This window comes from Schistocerca nitens, chromosome 3 (genome assembly GCF_023898315.1).
Source record: "Schistocerca nitens isolate TAMUIC-IGC-003100 chromosome 3, iqSchNite1.1, whole genome shotgun sequence".
NCBI classification, from domain to species: domain Eukaryota; kingdom Metazoa; phylum Arthropoda; class Insecta; order Orthoptera; family Acrididae; genus Schistocerca; species Schistocerca nitens.
This window is the reverse complement of record NC_064616.1, coordinates 262,333,140-262,351,678: the sequence shown is the minus strand read 5'-3', so window position 1 is coordinate 262,351,678 and position 18,539 is coordinate 262,333,140. Positions and strand designations below refer to the sequence as shown.

The 18,539-nt window shown below is 41.3% G+C and overlaps 1 protein-coding gene across 1 annotated transcript in view; it reads right to left on the bottom strand.

Annotated features, from left to right (window-relative positions):
- LOC126249570 (uncharacterized) overlaps positions 1 to 18,539 on the bottom strand; it is a 312,366-nt gene that overhangs the window by 8,339 nt on the left and 285,488 nt on the right. The window contains exon 10 of the mRNA XM_049951235.1: positions 9,867 to 10,085. Coding sequence (XP_049807192.1) covers positions 9,867 to 10,085 — 219 coding nt within the window. The remainder of the gene's footprint in view (positions 1 to 9,866; positions 10,086 to 18,539) is intronic.

Here is an 18,539-nt window from a genome sequence, read left to right as displayed (position 1 = left end):
TGAAGTTTCAGGAATACAATTAAAATCAACATAAATGCCTACCAGAATTCTGTGTAGCTCAAATAAACTGGAATTATATGATAAATTTCATCCAGTTAAGTATAATGAGTCAGCCCAGTCATTATGATTATGAATTATGAGTGTAACCTCTTTGTAAATGACAGTACTGAGGAACTGCAGTGAAATAAATAGGTTTGTAGTACACCATAAGAAGCAATTACAATATTCATAACTCAGTTGAGAACAGCATTTCAGCAGAAACATTTTCATATGCCTAAGTTTAATACTCCAGCAACTGTAAGATAAGTCAATTCTGTTGCACCATTGCTTTCATTCAGTGAAATGATTTACTGGAGCCTCAGCATTTACAATTTGTACTCAGTGTTCTACAGAAGCATGTAATGGAATGAAATGGATAAATAAGTAATTGTGACAATGGTACCAAAACAGCTATTTGTTTCTTTACAGTAGACAGAAATACTGGGATACGGAACAGTTAATCTTAGCAAATCATATCCCACTACTTTTATCCTTAGTATTAATGTCAACATTCCACAACAGTAGCAAGGATGCAGCTTTTCAGGATAATTCTGTACTGATGGGCAGCATTTGAGCAAGAAATATATGATCAGGACCTTCAGACACTATAGTACTTTGGCATCGTCAGTATTTGTGTATTCAAATAAGGATAATATATAGTAATTTTAAAATAAATTTCTTTTGCTGTCTTGGTATTCACTATTCTAGATACTGGGGGAAATTGTTTATAGCATCATTAATTTAAACTTTGAGTCAACAAAAAACAAACATACTTTGCATAATAAATTTTGTTTACATACAATAAAGAAACTTTTTAATTTGGAAAATTATAATCAAACTTGAATTACACACTGAGGTGATAAAAGTCATGAGATACCTCCTAATCTCATATTGGACCTCCTTTTGTCCAGTGTAGTGCAAAAAACTTGACATGGCATGGACTCAACACATTGCTGGAAGCCCCTTCCAGAAATATTGAGCCATGCTGCCTCTATAGCTGTCGAAGTAACCTCTCGATTACATACCATGAATGTTTGATGGAATTTGTGTCAGGAAATCTGGGTGTCGAAATAATTCACTCCAACTGTCCAGTATGATTTTCAAACCAATCGCGAACAACTGTGCCCCGGTGACATGACAATGTTTGTTGGGAACACGAAGTTCATGAATGGCTGCAAATGGTCACCAAGTAGCCAAACATAACCATTTCCATCAATGGGCAGTTCAGTTAGACCAGAGGACCCAGTCCATTCTGTGTAAACAGCCCACGCCATTATGGAGCAGCCATCAGCTAGCATAGTGCCTTGTTGACAACTTGGGTCCATGGCTTTGTGGTGTCTGTGCCATACACTAAACCCTACCATCAGCTCTTAACAACTGAAATTGGGACTCATCTGACGAGACCACAGTTTTCCAGTCACGGAGGGTTCAACTGATATGGTCATGAGACCAGAGGAGGCACAACATGCAATGTCGTGCTGTTTCTGAAGTTATTTCATGAAGAGTTGATTGTCTTAGCACTGACAACTCTATGGAAACATTGCTGCTCTCAGTCATTAAGTGAAGGCTGCCATCTGCTGCACTGTCCATGGTGAGGGGGAATGCCTGAAATTTGGTATTCTCAGCACACTCTTGACACTGTGGATCTCTGAATACTGAATTCTGTAATGACTTTCAAAATGGACAGTTCCATGCTTCTAGCTCCAACTGTCACTTCACATTCAAAGTCTACGAATTTCTATCATATAGCCATTATAATATTGGAAATCTTTTCACATGAATCACCTGAGTACAAATGACAGTTCTATCAATTCCTTGCCCTTTAATACCTTATGTATGTGATACTACCGTCATCTGCATATGTGCATATCACTGTCCCATGATTTTTGTCACCTGGAGGGAGGAGGAGGGGGGGAGGGGGGCTTGGTATTATTTTATGAAGAATAGTTCAAGTTTGGTTGCTGAGTTATGGTATTCAGCCTTTTAATATCAAAAATAAACACACGAAGCAGTTTTCAGTATCATAGGCCATCGTCAGGTGACAAATGAATGTTGGAACTAAACATAAAATACTAGTGATATTTTTTAGTTTTAGTTGTTGTCTTCAGCCCAAAGACTGCTTTGATGCAGTTCTCAATGTTACTTTACACTGTGTACGCATCTTCATCTCTGAAAGACTACTACAACCTGGACCCTTTTGAACCTGCTTACCACACTTCCCTCCAGTACTAAATTGGTGATCCCTTGAAGTTTCAGAACCTGTTCTATCAACAAATCCCTTCTTTTAGTCAAGTTGTGCTACAAATTTCTTCTCTCTCCACTTCTGTTCAGTGCTGTCTCATTGGTTACATGATCTACCCATCTAATATTTAGCAGTCTTCTGTAAAACAATATTCCAAAAGCTTTTTTCTCTTCTTTTCTGAACTGATTATCTTTCACATTTCACTTCCATACAAGGATACATCCAGACACTTAAATCTACATTTGATGTTAAAAAATTTCTCTTCTTCAGAAATGCTTTTCTTATCACTGCCAGTCTATGTTCTATATCCTCTCTATTTTGGCCATCATTAGTTATTTTACTGCCCAAATAACAAACTCGTCTACTTTTAGTGTATTGCTCCCTAATGTAATTCCCTCAGCACTGCCTGATTTAATTCAACTACATTCCATTATCCTTGTTTTGATTTTGTTGTTCATCTTATTTTACCTTTTAAAGGCATTGTTCACTCTGTTCAACTGCTCTTTCAAGTCCTTTGCTGTCTTTGACATAATTACAATATCTTTGGCAAACCTCATAGTTTTCATTTTCTCTCCCTGAACTTTAATGCCTTCTCCAAACAATTTATTTGGTTTCCTTTACTGCTTGCTCAGTGCACAGACTGAATAGCATTGGGGATAGGCTAAACCCCTGTCTTACTCCTTTATCAACCAGTGTTTCTCTTTCACACTACCACAAACCCCTTGATTCTCGGAACTGCCACCTGATTTCTGTACAAATTGTATGTAACCTTTTGCTCACCGTATTTTATCCTTGATACCTTCAGAATTTCAAAGAGTGTATTTGAGTCAACATTTTCAAAAGCTTCCTCCAGATCTACAACTGCTATAAACATAGGTTTGCCTTTTCTTATCCTATCTTCTAAGGTAAGCCATGGGGTCAGTGTTGCCTAATATCTTCCTAAATTTCTCCGCACTTCAAACTGATCTTCCCTGAAGCCATTCTTCTGAAAAGAATGCATGTCTGCATTTTGCAGTCAGACTTGTTAAACTGATATATTGGTAATACTGAAACCTGTCACATCTGGTTTCCTTGGAATTTGAATTACTACACTGTTCTTGAGGTCTGAGGGTATTATGCCTGTCTCATACATCTTGGGCATCAAATGGAATAGTTTTTATATATGAAGTCTTCACGGGCTGTCAGCCGAGTAGCGTCGTCGTCTCGTAGCAACGTTTCGATGGAATGCGTCTCCATCATCTTGAGGCGAAGTGTCGGGATATCGCCTGTCGCAGGCTTATATCTCTGCTGGACCGCTCTCCGCTTCCCGTGGCCGGCCAATCACGTGCCCGCGGTGGCTCTTGGTGGAATGGAACGGTCTTCTCTGATTTTCCTGATTGCAGGCTCCCAGGCTGTGCTGAGCAGGTAGCCACTGTCGCGGCTGATTAGGTTGTTGTGTAACCATATTTCTATGGACTCTTTGATTACCGAGTCCCAAAATCCATTTTTACTGCATATTTTCTTTGTGTCCTCGAAATCGAAGGTGTGCTTCTCGTCAATACTATGTTCCGCCACAGCAGATTTGTTGGTCTGACCCAAGCGTACATGCCTAATGTGTTCACTGAGGCGCTGTGAGATGCAACGCTGCGTTTGTCTTATATATTGCATCCCACATTCGCATCCGATCTTGACCACACCTGGTGCTGTCAGACCTAGTGGATCCTTGGTTGAACCAAGAAGGTCTTTGATTTTTCCTGCTGTGTGGAAAACGGTCTTCACTTTATGTTTTTTGAGAATTCTCGTGATCTTGGACGGCGGAGGACCCGCGTATGGCAAGAACGCACAGCCCATTGCTTCGTCTTCATCCAGTCTCTCTTCTCTCTTCTTGTGGTCAGTCTTATTTGTGTCTCACTGTATCCATTTTTCTTGAAGGTGTCCTTTAGGTGTTGCAAACTTTCCTTATCACAGATGGACCTGGCCCTGTGCACTAAGGTGTCGAGTACAGCATTGCATTGCGCAGGGTGGTGGCAGCTATTGGCATTAAGATAGAGATCCGTGTGTGTTTTCTTTCTATACACTGCGTGTCCCAGTGTGCCGTCCATGTTTCTTGTGAGCAGGATATCCAGAAAGGATAAGCTTCTGTTCTCTTCTATCTCCATGGTAAATTTGATATTTCCATGTATGCTGTTGAGGTGTTGATGGAACCCTAGCATTTTGTCCCTGCCATGTGGCCAAACTATAAAGGTATTGTCAACGTACCTGTAGAAGGCTTTTGGCTTGTGTTTAGCAGTGTCCAGTGCTAGCTTTTCGAAGTGCTCCATGTATAGGTCGGCTTTGCCTGGTGCTAGGTGGGAGCCCATAGCTACACCATCTATCTGTTCGTAGAACTTCCCACCACACTTGAAATAGGTGGTGGTTAGAACATGGCGAAAGAGCTTGATGATATCCTCCTCAAAGTGTTCTTCGAGTAAAGCTAGGGAGTCTTCTAATGGTACTTGTGTGAATAAGGATGTCACATCGAAGCTGACTAGTAGGTCTTCATTTTCCAGCCGTATTCCCTGTAGTACTTTCAGAAACTCAGACGAGTTTTTCACATGGTGTGGACCATAACCCACCAAGGGTTTTAGCATCTGTGATAAATTATTAGCAATAGCATATGTCGGCGAGTTAATAGTGTTCAAAATAGGTCATAATTGGACACCTTCTTTGTGGACCTTCGGGAGGCCATAGAGACATGGTGGTGCTAGTGCCCTCGGGTACAGCTTCCTGATGATATCCTTCTCTAGTCCCGAGTTGTTGAGCATCTCAACAGTCTTGCAGGTCACTGTTGTGGTGGGGTCCTTCCTTAGTCTTTTATAGGCAGGATCTTGCAGGAGGGCGTCGTTTCTGCCAATAGTCTTCTGATTTAAGCAGCACGGTGGCGTTGCCTTTGTCCGCTGCCAAGACCACTGTGTCCTGGTCCTCCCCGAGTGCCTGTAGCGCCTTTTTTTTCTGCTGTCGAAATGTTATTCTTCGGCATCTTTGCTTTGTCTAGTACTCTGCAGACGTCTCTTCTTACTTCCTCTGCAGCTTCTTCAGGTAGTCTTCTTATGGCTTGCTCTACCCCACTTATGATGTCTCGTTTCGGCAGGCTGCTCGGAACCGGGGAGAAGTGGTTCACCAGCCTCAGCATAAAGACTGGGTATGGGGCTGGTCCTGTGAGCACTTATCATGAGCCTAATCCCCTCATGGTGTACAGCATCAATTGTCTTCAGGTAATAAGGCCTCACTGACCCATACACTGCGCACCCACAGGCCAGCTGCATTCGGATGAAAGCCCTATAAAACTGGAGTAGACATGCACTGCCTGCTCCCCCAAGACATGTGGCTATGGTGCTTCAAAATGTTCAATGCCTTCTGAGTCCCTGCCTTCAGGTGTGGTAACCACTAGAGTTAACAGTCAAAATTGAGGCCCAAACCCCACACAGTCTTTAAAAGGGGGGCTGATGTTCCACATAAACAGTTCAGGTAAATTAATAATATGATGATAAGGATTAAACACACACACACACACACACACACACACACACACACACACACACACAGAGAGAGAGAGAGAGAGAGAGAGAGAGAGAGAGAGAGAGAGAGTGAGGGAGGGGTACACACTTCTCTGTGGGAAATTTAAAACCAAACTTTGCAGCCCACTCCTCCAGCCTCTGTACTGTAAGTTGTGACTGATGTGTTGCTTTTGCAATATTAGAGAAGGAACAGGAAACTGAAAATCATCGACTAACAAGGAACACTGTAGGAGAGAAACTCATTTCAACAATGCTAAAACAGGTAACCGACTGCCTTTACTGGAAATCATCCTGATTGCAGTTGAGAGAGTCCAAGAACACTTGCCATGACCTCTTCTTGCTCTTCTTGATGATGCGTCAAGCCTTTGCCCTTGAGAAGTGAAAGGCTGTGGGATTTTCCACCATTGGGCAACACTTGAACCATTGTAGAGCCGCAGGACTTACACGGATTACTGAGCAGCACTGATCAGTCCACCAAGGGACAGGTGGCCTCCTAGGATGATAAGAGGGAGAGCTCCATCCAGTCGGCGAATCCAGAATGGAAAGTGATCACTGGAATCAAGGTCATCAATGACTCCCCATTGAAAAAAGTTGACATGAGCTGGAGAGCAGAAAGCGAGGTCAATGGTGGAGGGTGACGCAGCAGCAGCAGCAGCACACAAACAAGTAGGGGTGCCTGTGCTGAGGATGCACAGCTCACTGGATATCATAAGGCACTTCGAAACACAATCCTGAGGGCAAGGAGAGGTTGAGCCCCACAAAAGATGATAGGCAATGAAGAAATGGTCGGAGAAGTTGTTCTATAAGATTCGTGAGATCCTCATAGACTATCACATGTGGAGGTAAGTACAGTGAGATAACAGTGATTCTCTGACACACATGAATTTCAACTGCAACTGCTTGCAGGCCAGTAGCCAGGGGAAGAGCAGAGGAGTAGTGTGCACTACTGAGGGGGCATCAGACACTTTAAAATACATTTCCTACGAACACAAGCACATGGGATGTTAGTGTTCTAGAAGTTTCAGTTCCTCTGCATGTGTTCCGAACCTCTGATGTTCCACTGTAGTACAGGAGCCATTTATCATGGAGGTAGCCCTTTCACGCTCTCATTCTGCCGTTGGAAGATTAGTCTTGGGGTGAGGTCAGTGCACCAAGCCAACATCAATGTCCATCATCTCTGAAGATGAATCATGAAAGACATTAGAGAGAGTGACGTCAGCACTGTTAGACTGATTACCTCCCATCTCTGTTAGCAGTTGAGTCTCTGCCTTTGACTTCATTTTTTTTTTTTTTTTTTTTTGCTTGGGGAGGCTTTGGAGCCACAGCCGCAAAAGTGGTAATGGCAGTGCTGGACCAGATTGAACCAGGGAGCTCCACTATGTCAGCACAAGTGCATTGACACATACAGTACTAGTACTAACACTAGCATTCTCCATTTCTGTAGCAGCATCAGTCTTCTGAACTGGCTATTTAAGAACAGAAGCAAAGGACGTAGCAAGCGTGGGTGGCAGAAATGCCTCATACAACTTTTTGGCCTCACCAAATAAGATGTGGTTCATAATTTAAAACTCTTGTATCTTCCATTCTTCAAGATATACACTCCAGTCCTTACTCCCAACAAGATCATCCCTAGAGCAATTCAGACACTTCAAAGGAGATGAACAAGTGACTGCTTCATGAGCGGCCTAACCACAACTGACTTCTTGCCAAAGTGCTGGCATTTGAAACAGCAAATTGGGTTGGGGACATAAGGCCATACACTTAGGTGTAGGTAACATGCCTTGGCATGCTCTAGTAGTTTCATGGTGTTGAAAGTAAGTATAAGTGAGTCTGATTTAACCAGATCACCATCTAACCTTTTCATTATATTTTGGATGTGAACAATGACTTCTTGGGCCTATTCAACTTTACGTTCATCTTTGGGAATGTCCACCAGATCCCTGCATGTCAAAACACCTTTGCTGTAGTTGAAGGTGACATCGAGGTCAGTCTCAATGGCGTATTCCCTGAGGCATTTGGCTTTCTGCAGGTTTGTCACTTGTTCGGAACTTTAGGTTCTGACCAACTGTCTCCCATTTTGCAACCACTTAACGGATTTTAATGTACCTGAAATCCCCTCAAATCTTTTTAATATAAAAATGTGAGGCATTTTCAAAGCTCCCCTCTTTCCTTTTAACTAATAAGAACATACTCTGAGTACCAGCATGCATTCTGTTACATTATACACTAGAACTCTGAAATATTTCTGAGTCTGGAGGACTGCACGAGCCCTATTTTTAGGTTGAGTGTTATTACCTACCAGTAGCCCACCCATTCCACTGGGAGGATGAGAAGAAATTTCAAGGATTCCACCTCAGTCTCATGAGCAGCTAGGACTGTAAGGAAGGATCCACTCACACAGAGCCCCTCTTGCATGAGTAAGCCTTATACAACTGAGCTGTGGCAGTTTCTCTACAGGTTGCTCACAAACAACTGTTCTACCTCAACAGTCATGCATCTCAATGATGTGCAGCACACCTTGAGATTCAGGTTCTTTTTAATAGAGATTTTTACCATCCTCATGATCTGGGTGGTAAAGTCAAGATCCCCATTCCCTGTGACACACAACGTTCCACCATCTCACAGAACATTTACAAAAGGAAGCATTGCTTGCTTTTATATTATTAACAAAATCAGTACATTAAAAGTGGCAATTAAGTTGATTTGCTTGAAGTCTTACTCTGAGTAGCTGCCTTTACTTGTTCCATTGTTTTATTGAACTCTGGCTTTTTCGCTATTCAACTGGAGTACAAAATACATTTTGTATTATTCATATCAGTCATACGATTTAAGTTCCTTCAGTTTTCGTATTACTTTTCTCACTCACCTAAGTTACCAACTCTATCTCTCAAGTCACATGTTTTTAAGTTGTGTTAAAATCGGAGTTCATCTTGAGGTTGACACCGGAGTCCTCAACTGAACCAAAGTGTGACTAGATCAAAAATAAATAAACAAAACCAAGGTCATTATGTCAGAGTAGTACACAAAATTATATGATTTTAGAAAAGGTCTGAGCATTACATTTAACTGGTCCTGACACTGTCTGTATCTTGGCATTTAAATTGAGGTCCATACAGTAAACTCAAGATTGCTGTGAGAGATGTGCAAATTACCATTATTCTATTGTAAGACCTCTGTTTTTGCTGCCAATGTGTATGTCCACAAGACCATGGGAACAATGGGTCACTCAAAACATACTCCATTATTCAACAGCAATGTTAATTCTATAATATCAGCTGTCAGTGTCAAAGTTTCATAAATACTAAAAGAAAGGTCAGAAATCTACTGATGCCTTTATACTTTTATTTTATTTTCTTAAACCAACTTTTTTCCTTCTTCAGTCTACTTCTAGTGATTTCACTGGTGCTTCCTTTCTTCCTTTCCAGTGCCCTTTAAACAGTCAGTGTCAGATTGGGATTGGTAAAGTACCACTCCAGTTTCATGGAGAATACACCATACCTATATACAGGCTTTCAGTGTGATTCAGTCCCACTCCAGAAGGCATTTTGAAGCTACTGCCGGCGACCGGTCAGGGAGGAATCTGTGTACCTCTTCTATCTGTGCAGGATCAAATATGACAGCGTTTTTCAAATTCTTTGTGCATTGTGTATCTGAGGTGGGACATGGGAACCAGCCCAGTATTTACATAAGTGGATGTGAAAAACTGCCTAAAAACCACATCCAATTTGGCTGGCACACCGGTCCCAATCATTAACGCACAAGGAGGATTTGATCCAGAGCTGATGTACTTAAACATGTCTGGGAAGTGGGTGTTTTTGCATGCTTGGCTATCCATGCTAAGCTACCTATTGACCATGTAGCAAAAGGAGATAGAATATGTGAAATAGCATGCACATACTGTCCCTTCCTCTCTGCCTAATAATTTGGTTACAAAAATTTTGACACTAATGGTACTACATCATACCACATCATAACAAGAACTGATATCCAAACTGATCACCCTTTGCAACTACAAAGGGAAATATTATTTTGAATAGCGTTTCACTTACCATGTGACCAGACTTCCGCTGCTTTGATACATATGACATAGATCGCTCAGATGGGCACCTGAACTTTTCTTCAGAAGAACTAGTTTTTTTATAAAATGATGTGCTGGCTGGATTGTATGAGTTAACTTGTCCATGGGAAGCAATATTTCTATGTGATAGCTCCATATTTTGTCCCTGATGGTGATAAACTTCTTCATAATGACTTCCATAATGATCATACTGAAATGAAGACAAAATGTCTCAACATGAGAACAAAAAGGGTTTCCACTGCAAGAAGCACAATTTTCATACACAAAAATCATCAATAGAATTGTTTTTCAATTTGACTATCTTACTCGATAAAAATTAGTTACATGAATAATTTGATATGACTGTTTAAATGTATATGATAAAAAAAGTATGAAATTTAGGAATGGTTTTACTGTCAAAAAGTAGCACGAAAGCAGCTCTCTCTATAATGAATATATGATTTGCTAATGAAACAATGGAAGTACATTAATTTGCATTTGTACACAGGACTACTGCAAGATTAGCATGATGCTCGCATAAGGCACGCAACATATTTTAGAGAACACTTCAATACATCACTGTTGCCTGCCTTTCCCTTTTATCCAGCATCAGGGCAGGTTGGGATATTTATGGTACTTTCATCACCACCATCACTTCTTCTTCTTCCTCTTCTTCTTCTTCCTCCTCCTATAACTGTTTAGTTACAGTCCAGACTACTACTCCTTAACTGGTCTAGATCAAGTCAATCCATTTTGCTCTGGGTCTCCCTCTTGCTCTCAAACTTGGCCTCCATCATTCATTTTAGTATTCTTACATCTTCCATTCTCTTTACCTGCCCAAACCATTTTCACCTACTCTTCTCAATTTCATCATTCAACCTTTATAGTCCAAGTTCTTTCTTAGCATCTTCATTTTTCAGACTGCCTATCCTAGTTTTCCAATAACATACTTCTTAGAGATTTCAGTTCACTGACTTGGATTCTACTCTACTTTTCTCTTGGTCCATGTCTGTGATGCTGTCACCAATATGGATGTAAGCTATGTTTTAATAGCACTTCCTTAGACTTCACTGGCACCTCCCTTCCCCAGACTCCAGCCTTGCATTTTGCATTATCTCACTTTCTAAATATTTCAAGTTGCCCACAACTTCAATAGTGATGATGCGGTGCAAGCAGAGATCAGGCTGTGGGTCTATCAACCAGCAACCAGGTCAAACATTCTACAACAGTGTCAACAAACTGGTTTCTCATTGGGAGAAATGTGTTCATCACCAGGGTGATTATATTGAGAAATAAATATGTACTTATGAAGAATAAAGATGTAGAATGTGAAAGAAAGGAAGATTAGGCTTCACAGCCCATCGAAATTGAGATCATTAGAGATGGCGCACAAGCTTGGATTGTGCCAAGGATGGGGAAGGGAATCGGCCATGTCCTTTCAAAGGAACCAACCCGGCATTTGCCTGGAGTAATTTAGGGAACCCAGAGAAAGGCTAAATCTGGATGGCTGGATGAAGGTTTGAACTGTCATCCTCTCAAATGTGAGTCCAGTGTACTAACCACTGCGCCACCTCGCTTGGTATGTAGAATGTGAATAAAATTTGTTTTATTTCAAAAGCTTACAGGGTTTCCACATAAAAAATTTGCAGGCATTACTTTTCAGTGCATTCTTACTGTTGGTACCCCAAAAGAAAATTTAAATAGCAAACACTTCATCTCTTCCTCTATGAGCTTCTTTTGTCTCTTTCATTATTTCATCAGTCACCATTATGAATAATGGTGGCACCACACTCCCTCATCTCAACCCCATAACATTCTCAATTTTCTTCCAACTTGAGTCTTGACCAGCTGAAGCTTTTGTTGTACACTGCTTCAACAATTTCAATTGTTTTTTTTGCAACTCCATTTTCCTCCAAGGTTTCCCCTACTGTTTCTGAGGGGACACTATCATATAAGTCAAGATATGTCATTACCAGATCTTTCCCATACTCCTGATGCCTTTCCATACTAAAGATTGAGTCCATTGTTGATCTACCATGTCAAAATCAATAACTCTTGAATTATTATTCCCTTTCTCTATTCTTGAGGCACATATTTTTGAGCCCATATGCATCTTAGCAAATATATAACCACTGTAGTCCAGTGGGTCCAGCTGCCTTTATCATCTTCACACTTATTTCACCTATCCCAGCTGCCTTCCCTGTTTTCATTCTTTGAACTGCTGGTTCCACCCATTTCTATATCTCTCTCCTTGCAGCTCGAGGTCCCCCTGCCATATTTCTATTCCCTTTTCACTTTTTTCACGATTAGTAGTTTGTCAAAGGACTCTTTCCATCTTATCCTTATGTCCTCTGGTTGCTCTCCACTTTCCCCTTTCACCAGAGGTGTGTATGTGCTTTCCTTCCTCTTACTGGAGCATAAAATCCCAAACACTGAATGTGGAAGAGAATTGTAGTAAGTTCAAATTTGCATTTGTAAGCTCTGAAGAAAATAACTTTGGCTCACTTTTATAGCCATTGATGTCCTTTTCCAACTCTCAGGTGAATTCGAACTATTCCTCTTCTCTTCCACTACCACTTTCTTAAATTTATTTTTTTTGCTTTCCTGATATTCCCTTTTACTTTCTTCCTTTTTCTCTCTGTTCTAGTCATGCCATGATTTCCACTCTTCTTTAACTGTTTCCTTCACCTATTCATTCCAGAATATTGTTTCCTTGTTCTACACACTTCCAGACATTTTGCCAAAGGTATTTTCTTCAGAGCTTACAAATGCAAATTTGAACTTACTACAGTTCTCTTCCACATCCAGTGTTTGGGATTTTATGCTTCAGTAATTCTCTGAAATTTTCTTCTAACTTCCTGTCTTTTAGTCTCCACACTTTTACTTTATTCTCCCTTTCTGTTTTTACTCCTTCCATTTTACCCATCCTTATCTTTGCCAACACTACTCAATGATCCCCATGAAAATCATCTCCTGGGAGCAACGTTACATCCATTAAATCCCGACGTCCACGGTGAGGTCTATCTTTGCAACCACGACACCATGCAGCATGGTACAGATGGACCCAGCAACATGGACCGTTCAGGATTGGCATCACGTTCTCTTCACCAATGAGTGTTGCATATGCCTTCAACCAGACAATCGTCAGAATGGTGTTTGGAGGCAACCCAGTCAAGCTGAACACCTTAGACACACTGCCCAGGGAGTGCAGCAAGATGGAGGTTCCCTGCTGGTTTTGGTTGGCATTATGTGGGGCCGATGTATGCCACTGATGGTCATGGAAGGTGCCGTAAAGGCTGTACAATACGTGAATGTCATCCTCCAACTGTAAGTGCAACCATATCGACAGCATATTGGCAAGGCATTTGTCTTCATGGGCAACAATTTGTGCCCCCATCATGCACATCTTATGAATGACTCCCTTCAGGATAATGACATCGCTCAACTAGAGTGGCCAGCATGTTCTCCAGACATGAACCCTATCGAACAAGCCTGAGATAGATTGGAAAGGGCTGTTTATGGATGACGTAAAGCCCCCAACCACTCTGAGGGATCAGCACCGAATTGCCATCGAGGAGTGGGACAATCAGGACCAACAGTGCCTTCATGAACTTGTGGATAGTAGGCTATGATGAATACAGGCATGCATCAATGCAAGAGGATGTACTACTGGGTATTAGAGGTAGCGGTGTGTACAGCAATCTGGACCATCACCTCTGAAGTTGCTGTATGGTGGTACAACATGCAATGTGGGGTTTCCATGAGCAATAAAAAGGATGGAAATGATGTTTATGTTGATCTCTATTTCAATTTTCTGTACAGGTTCCGGAATGCTTGGAACCGAGGTGATGCAAAACTTTTTTTGATGTGTGTATACGTTGGGAGAATATCAGCTAATGCCACGAACTTATTAAAAGGATGCTTGGTGCTCTGCTGGGATGCAATTATGACCCTTGAAATCTTGAAAAGTGGTTTCCGCTATAAGATCAGAAAAATTGTGATACAGAAAGGTATCAAGCAAATTAACATACCACATTCAACATTAGAGAATAAAATTAATAACACAAGCCTGGAATGATTGAAAGGCCTTCTATCATAAGCACCATTGACGAGAACATATTTGTCTGTGGCATTTTAAGGGCTGCGCACTGGTATTTTCCTTTACTCTGCTATGTAAGGTACATAGTGGAAGGATATCTCAATGAACGTGGATGAAGAGAAAAATGCTTTTCTTTTAACATACTAGCAACAGAGTGGTTGCATTCATTCCTACAGCATCACTGATATATTAAACATCTGGCTACCTGAGAACATTAAACGAAAACATGCTGAAATGAGTTATGAGATAGTGAAATCACTTTTCCAGAATGCTGATGAAAAAAATGGAAAACTTCCACCTTCAAAAATGTAATCAATTATGATCTACCAATCCGTGCAAAGATCCTAGGAGGAAGTATGTGACAGTTAAAAGGGGAACAGAACCTCCTGAAAGAATCTTAGATTCTTCTAAAAGTAGTGTTTCAGCAATGATGGCTGCCACTGGGCATGGGAAACTAATGCCTCCATATTTGCTCCACAAATCGGAGCATTTATGGGACACCTGGCAAGGTGGAGGTCCCAAGGGAATCTCCTATAACTGCAAAAAAGTGGATGGTTTGATCTGCGTACATTTGAAGACTAGTTTGTTACTACTGTGCTGCCTTGCCTGAAATCAATTGAGGAGAAAGAAAGTTATAATAAGAGACAATCTTTCGAGTTCATTTCGCTGAGAGTAATTGACGACTGTGAGAATAACAAAATATCTTTCATTCTATTGCTGCCAAACAGTACTCATCTCTTACAGCCATTAGATGCAAGTTTCTTCAGACCTCAGAAAGCTGAATGGTGGGCAGTGCTTACCCTATGGAAGAAAAGTTCCCATGGGCCAGTATCAAAAGATCCATTCCCCTCACTTTTTACAGAAACTGTTCAAAAAAGATCAGTAACTGACAAAGATAATACAAAAAGTGCATTCTGTACAGTGTGATTAATTCCAAAGAAGTTCAAAGAAGACCCTAGAGGAGTCCTCAGAAAATTGCCTGATGGAGAAAGTTTTCAAAACAATTTTATTGAAGCCTGGTTTTTGAGCTTTGAAAAGATGCTTCACAGAATGTTCAATATGGACCAAAAAATAAAGCAAGTGCCCAATGAAAGCAAAAATTAGATGTTGCTCCAGGAAAATCCATTTTAGGCATTGGTATGAGACAGAGATAATGCTGAATCAGTGAATGAATTGCCTGTGAATAATGAGTAATGCCCACAAGTGAAGAAAGGAGCAGCACAGATGAAACAGTTGTACAAGTGGAGGCTTTTTGTTCTTGTTGATTACCTACATGATAGAAAGGAAACAGTTAAATTGGCAGTTTGTCAGAATCTTAATAGAAGTGGGTGCCAAAGAAGAGGAAGTCAGATTTCTGCATTGGTATCAAGGCAGCCAATTTGTGTTTATTTTTCCTCAGATTCCAGATGATGATACAACAGACAAATACCAAATGGTAAGTATTTTGCTGACTCCTACAGCAGAAAAGTGGAAATTTTTATTCACCAAAAGCATATTTTAGTTTTATGATTTATGGTATGCATAGACTGTCATTATTAATCAAATATTTTCTAAATATGTGCCTCAAAGTTTTTCTAAAGACGTGTCAATTGTTATCTGAATATGTGTTAAATGAAATATTTTGTAACCATGTGTAAAATATTTTCTAAACATGTACGCTAAAAATAATTTCTTAGCATGGGTATGATTTAAAATCAAATTAGCTTCACCATGCTGCTGCAGTGAATAAAAATTAAGATGTGATTGATAGAACGCATGTCATCTGCTAAAACATCTGACAAAGTAGATGTCAAACATAGATGTGAACGTAAACAGTTAAAAAGTGGGCACTGGATCAGGGTCAAGGGCTGAGAGCAGTATGCACAGAATGGGGCACGGTTGCCACTTAATAAATGGCAATGACTAAAATGACAGTGTCCTATACATACCTGGGTTAGAATGAGGAGTGGAGAGGAAGTCGATCATACTATTGGGAGAGGTTTAATATCCTTGAGTTTGTTCTCCATGAGAGAAGACCAATGTGCACTCCAAAGTGTACAAAGGCACACCAAACACAACAAGATTTAGACGAAGACACTGTTCCCAAGCCACGTGTGAAGAGCGAAAAACTTGCTGCAATACACCAGGCAAGCATCCTTAGGAAGTGAATGGAGTTTGAAATGAACACATACTTCAACATGAAGCCACAGCGGAGAAGAGCTTGCATCCATGAGGAATGCGGCAAGCAGCATAACTCAAAGCTGTCGAAGCAGCAAATGAAAGTGAACTCTGGGAGGCAACAGAGAAGATGGGTGCAGCTCATTCTGGTGGTCAAGGTAGTAGTCAAAAAGGGAACATGGGATGGATGACTGGGCTCTGAAGACAGATGGCTCACGTAAAGACTGAGGAGAACATCCCACCAGTAGGGCAATGGTAAGTCAATAGCCTGAGCATAAAGACTCTCACCAGAACTAGTATAGATGGCACCAGTGGCTAAATGTACCCTGCAATGGTGGACAGTGTTAAGACGATGTGTAAGATAGATGGACATGTGGATCAATATGCGATACATCCATAATCCAGTTTCAAATGGGCAAGGGATCAGTATAAATGGAGGAGGATGGTCCAATCTGCTCCCCACGAGGTACCGCATAGAACACAGAGAACACTGAGGGAGCTAGTACAATGTGCTGACATGTAAGAGGTGTGAGAAGACCAACAGTTTTTTCTATCAAACACGAGTTCCAAGAATTTTATTGTGTCAACGAATGGAAGAAGGAATGGGCCGAGATGTAGGGACGAGGGAGGAAACTCCCGACACCACCAGAAGTTCATACAGACAGTCTTGTCAGAGAAAAAGCAGAAGCCATTGTTGATTCTCCATGAGTAAAGACAATCAAGACATTGGTGAAGACGCCACTCAGGTAGACACATTTGTTGAGAGCTGCAATTGACTGCAAAATTCACCGACAAAAAGGGAACCTGAGATACATGGCGGGAGACAATACATAACAGGGTTAAAGGCTATGGCAAATAAAATGACGCTGAGCACAGAACCCTGAGACACACCATTCTTCTGAATAAAAGTGTCTGACAGAGCTGAGCCCACATGTACCTTAAAAACATGGTGTTTTAAAAATTCCCAGATAAAAAGGGGCAGCCGACCCTGGAAGCAGCACTCTTACATAATATAGTGGATATCTGTCCTAAAAGAGGTATCGTATACCTCCTCCAAATCAAAAATCATGGCTGCAGTTTGGCACTTCTGCAAAAAAATTGTTCATAATATAAGGTGACAAGATGATCAACTGCAGAGCGGTGCCTGCGGAATCCACATTGGGCATTAATGAAGAGATTTCGAGACTCGAGCCACCACACCAACCAACCATTAACCATACATTCTATCACCTGACAGATGCTACTGGTGAGGAAAATTGGGTGATAGCTGGAAGGAAGGTGTTTGTTCTCACCAGGCTTAGGTATGGGAATAACAATGGTCTCACACCAGCAACTGGAAAAATGTGCCATCTGTCCAAATGTATGGAAGAGACAGCATAGGCCCTTGGAAGATAGGTGTTGCAACATCAGAATGTGAACACTGTCCAGTCCTGGAGCAGATGACCGGGACGAAGAGAGTGCATGTTTAAGCTCCCTCATACTAAAAGCAGTATTGTAGCATTCACAATTCTGGAAGAAGAAAGATATTGTCCTTGCCTCCACCACCAGCTCAGAGGGAGGAAGGCAGGGTGGTAGTGGATGGAACTCAAATATCTGCAAAATATCAGCCCAAGGTGTTGGAGATATCAAGAGGATCTACAATGACTTTGATCACTATGATCAGACTGGAACTGGAGAGTAAACCGCGGTTCCTGAAAGCTGATGGAGATTAACTCAAACAACAGAAGAGGGAGTAAAACTGTTAAAAGGGCTTTGAAAAGAAAGCCAAAAAGCTTTTTTGCTATTCCTGAAAATGCAGAGACACTGTGCATGTAGCTATTTATAATGGGTACAGTTCGCCATCATGGGATCGTGCTTAAAAACGTGGTGAGCTAGTCTCCGTGTTCAGATTGCATCGTGGCATGCCTCAGTCCACCTGGGGCAGGAGTACATTGTGGCGAGGAACAAATGCGAGGTATGGAACAATCTGCAGCAGTAAGGATAGTGTTTGTAAGATATTCCACCTTGTCATCAATGCAGGGGATATGGTGTTCACTGAAAGTGGCCAGTGAGGAGTAGAGCTGCCAATCAGCTTTGGGAAGCTGCCAGTTGGTCAGATGCACAGATGGCATAGGCCTTAGCAAACAAAAACACAAGGCAAATGGTCACTCGAGTGTGTGTTGGAGAGAATGAACCACTCTGAGCAGTACAGATCAATAGGTCCAAGTGGAAAAAGGAGTGTGTGGAATCAGAAAAAAATGTGGGTGTACCTACGTTCAAACATATTAGATTGAGCTGGTTGAAGATATCTACAAGGAGAGAGCTCCTCGGATAGGGGCACGAAGAGCCCCAAAGGAGATAATGGGCGCTGAAGTTACCAAACAGCAAAAAGGGAGAAGGGAGTTACGCAATAAGCAGAAGACATGGGTG